The following is a 3,732-nucleotide window of genomic DNA, read 5'->3' on the forward strand; positions in this document are numbered from 1 at the left end:
TGATTTCAGAGAGGAAGGGAGAGGGAGAGAGAGATAGAAACATCAGTGAGAGAGAATCATGGACCTGCTGCCTCCTGAACGTCCCCCACTGGGGATGGAGCCCGTAACCTGGGCCTGTGCCCTGACCAGAATCGAACTGTGACTTCCTGGTTCATAGGTCCATGCTCGACCACTGAGCCACGCTGGCCGGGCCCCTTCCTGTTTAAAAACTTGCTTTATACTTAGACTGACGCCAGATGCCCAGGCCCACGTGTCAGCCTGCCCAGGCCCTGGTGGGGATCACTCAGCCGCCAGTGGAAGCGGCACCATCGGGAGTTTGCTGGGGGATATTCGGTGCCCCCGGCGTTGGGGGTGACACTGAGGGTGCCCTCTCTCCCGGGGGATCAGCCCCTCCCAGTGGCCTGCCCGCCCTGGGCGCGCGCTGGCCTTTCCCCGGGACGCCAGGCAACGGGAGCCTGCCAGCGCCCTGGCTCACGGCAGGGCCTCTGTCCCGTTCCCAGGTGGCGAGACTACCTGCTGAGGCTGTGCCGCAGGAGCATGGAGCAGGACGTGGGCTCCTGGGTGGGCATCCTGCCTGTGCTCCACCTCTGCGTGGGGCTGCGCCCTCCGGCCCGGCAGCCTGGGACTCAGCCCGAGGACGTCTGGGCGGCCCTGGAGGGCATCTCCTTCTCGGAGTTCCGGCGGAAAAGGGCACATGAGTAAGTGTGGGCTCCCTTCCCGGCGTGGTCTCGGCGGGCCTCCCTGGTGCACGCGGTCCCGCTTCTAGGGAGCGAGCGATGCGTCTCCTCATAAAACGGCTCCGTTAGAGAGTGTGAGACATGCGATGCGCAGGGGACACCCCAACGCCGCCCGCACCTCCGGGGCGCGCAGGAGCGGCCCTTAGAGGAGGCCGGGGAGCGCAGTCTACAGGGCAGACGCCGAAGCCCGTTTCAGCGCAAACACTGAGTCAAAGTCACAGGAAGCGCGAAGGCAGACGAAGGACAAGAACACGGATGCAGGCGCCCGTTGCCTAGCGGCCCCGCTGGCACTGCCTTTTGTCCGAGAAACTGTTCCAATTGCACACACACCCCCCCAAACCGAGGGGTCCGGCCTCCGGGCTTATAGGGAGGGAATAGCGACCGGAGAGAGTGGTCGCTCCTTTGCTACTGTTGTAACGAGAGTGCGCGTGCGTCGTGGGGAGCAGGCCCCGCGTGGCCGTTAAGGGACGGGTGGGGCAGGAGGCCGTGGTGTCGATAGGAAAGGGAACGTTATTCAGCCCCGAAAGGCTGTCCTGCCATTTGCTACAACCTGGATGAAACCTCAGGGCGTGAAGCCAAGTGAGATGAGTCAGAACGGCCCAAAGGCTGTCTGATCGCACTCATCCATGGAATCTAGAAGGGCTGGGTGGGGGAGGGGCGGCTGTTCGTCAGAGGTGCAGACCTCCAGCTGTCAGGCGGTCCCGGGGGCTACACAGCGGCACTCGTCAGCGGGGCTGCGTGACAGAAGGGAGTGGATCTCAGGAGCTCGCCACCAAAAGGGAATGACCACAGGCCTGGGAGACACGATGCAACAATCCACACCCTGCTACCCCTTCCAGGGACGCAGTGTGACCTATCAGCCATCTCTCAGCAGAGCTGGAAGCAATGCTGACTTCTTAGTGTTTTTGTTGTGAAACATGCATAACCTAGGGTTTACCAGGGTCACCGTGTCCGTGCACAGCTCAGAGGCATTAAGCACATTCACGGGACACCCCGAGCCTTGCCCAACGGACACTCCGTCCCTGTGAAGTGCTCACATGCCTCCTTCTGCTTCCTGTCCCCGTGGGCGGGACCAGCCAGGTGCTCCTGCCAGGGGAGCCACACAGGGGTGTCCCTTGGTGTCGGGCTGATTTCACTCTGCACGTGTTTTCAAGGTGCATCCAGGTGGGTGAATCCTTAACGTTATTGTTTCCTTTTCATTCAGTCCACCTCTTAGCACCGACATTATTTTTATTTATTTAAATGTATTTTTATTGACTTCAGAGAGGAAGGGAGAGGGAGAGAGAAACATCAATGATGAGAGAGAACCATGGATCAGCTGCGTCCTGCGTGCCCCCCACGGGGATCGAGCCTGCAACGCAGGCCTGTGCCCTGACCTCCTGGTTCCTAGGTCGATGCTCAACCCCTGAGCCACGCGGCGGGGTCACTTTTAAAACCCGAGCTTCCTCGATGCTTCGTCCAGGTCTGCGTGGCCCTCAGCGCCCTCCCCGCCCTGCTCTCCCTCCGCAGGAAGGAGCACCTGCTCCAGTTCATGGTGGGGAGGAAGCACCTGCTGGGAGCGGACGAGGCCCTGTTCCGGTCCTGGTTCAGCCTGCTGCCGCTGCGCAGCCTGGCCGCCTACCTGCAGGAGTTCACCGACCACCTGACTCGCTTTCCGGCGTGCGTCCTGGACTGTCTGCAGGGCACCTGCTACCGGCTGCAAGGACTCAAGGACGCCTTCCACGGAGAGCTGAAGGTCTGTGGCCTGCGGCGCCGAGGGCTCGCGGAGCAGAGGCGCCCGGCCCGTTAGCGTGCAGAGCCCCGCTTCCTCCTCCCGGGAAACCACGGGGGCTCCTTCCAAATAGTGCGCTGTGCCCGGCGGCGCCGCTCGGGTTGAACTTCGACCCATGAACCAGGAGGTCATGGTTCAGCTCTTGCTCAGGGCACAGGCCCAGGTTGCGGGCTCGATCCCCAGTGGGTCTCTTTCTCTCTCTCTCTCTCTTCCTCTCTCTGAAAAAATTTTTTAAAAAAATGGAAGAACCTAACCCGTTTGGCTCAGTGGATAGAGCATTGGCCTGCGGACCGGGTTCGATTCCGGTCCGGGGCATGTACCTTGGTTGTGGGCTCAGTCCCCAGTAGGGGGCGTGCAGGAGGCAGCTGATTAATGTTTCTCTCTCATCAGTGTTTCTGTCTCTCCCTCCCCCCTTCTCTGTAAAAGTCAGTAAAAAAATATTTTTTTTAAAGAAGGAAACTGTGCCCTGGGAAGCTCCCTGTTTCTTCCGTTTCAGTAAAACCCTCGCCGTCCCTTGGTTACGTCTGCGCCAGGCAGGGGGACGTCACCCCCGCGCGTGGGGACGCGGCTGCCGTCTTCCTCTGCCATTTCGGGGGCGGGGGGGACAATGGTATAACCCTGAGCCCCACACGTTATCCTGGGAGATCAAGTTTAGCACCTGAGCACCTTAAAGCGCTCGCAGAGGACGGTGCGCGGCGCGGCTCTGTTCTCGCGGGGGTGTCGTCCGTTTCAGCGGAGACGGCGGCGCCGGGAGTAACGGCCGTTTCCCTCCTTCGCCCCCAGGACGTTGACCAGACGCTGAAAACGCTGCTGCACCTGCTGGACATGTTCCAGGACCAGTGAGTGGCGAAGCCCCAGGCCGCCGCCCCCGTCGGGGCCCCGCCCCTGCACATCCCCCTTCCTTGTTATGCGTGTGATCCCCCTGGTTGTTGTTGTTTTTTAATATATTTTTATTGATTTCAGAAAGGAAGGGGGGGGATAGAATCATCCTGCAGGCCCCACACTGGGGACCGAGCCCGCACCCCGGGCCCGGGCCCTGACCGGGAATCGCGCCCCGACCTCCTGGTTCGTAGGTCAACGCTCAGCCACTGACCCACACCGGCCGGGCAAGCTTTCATTTCTTTTAATCATCCATGCACAAAACAAAGCAAAACAATGACAAGAATGAAGAAAACTTGCTCTAAGGAGGTTTCCATTGTCTTTCATTTTAAATGGAAAAATCAA

The 3,732-nt window shown here is 60.4% G+C and overlaps 1 protein-coding gene across 1 annotated transcript in view; it reads left to right on the forward strand.

Moving 5' to 3' along the window:
* RNF213 (ring finger protein 213) overlaps positions 1-3,732 on the forward strand; it is a 134,056-nt gene that overhangs the window by 13,380 nt on the left and 116,944 nt on the right. Inside the window, exons 11-13 of the mRNA XM_015559756.1 lie at positions 501-698; positions 2,247-2,472; positions 3,292-3,347. Of these exons, the coding sequence (XP_015415242.1) occupies positions 501-698; positions 2,247-2,472; positions 3,292-3,347 (480 nt within the window). The remainder of the gene's footprint in view (positions 1-500; positions 699-2,246; positions 2,473-3,291; positions 3,348-3,732) is intronic.

Source organism: Myotis davidii, unplaced genomic scaffold (assembly GCF_000327345.1).
Source record: "Myotis davidii unplaced genomic scaffold, ASM32734v1 scaffold211, whole genome shotgun sequence".
Lineage (NCBI taxonomy): Eukaryota > Metazoa > Chordata > Mammalia > Chiroptera > Vespertilionidae > Myotis > Myotis davidii.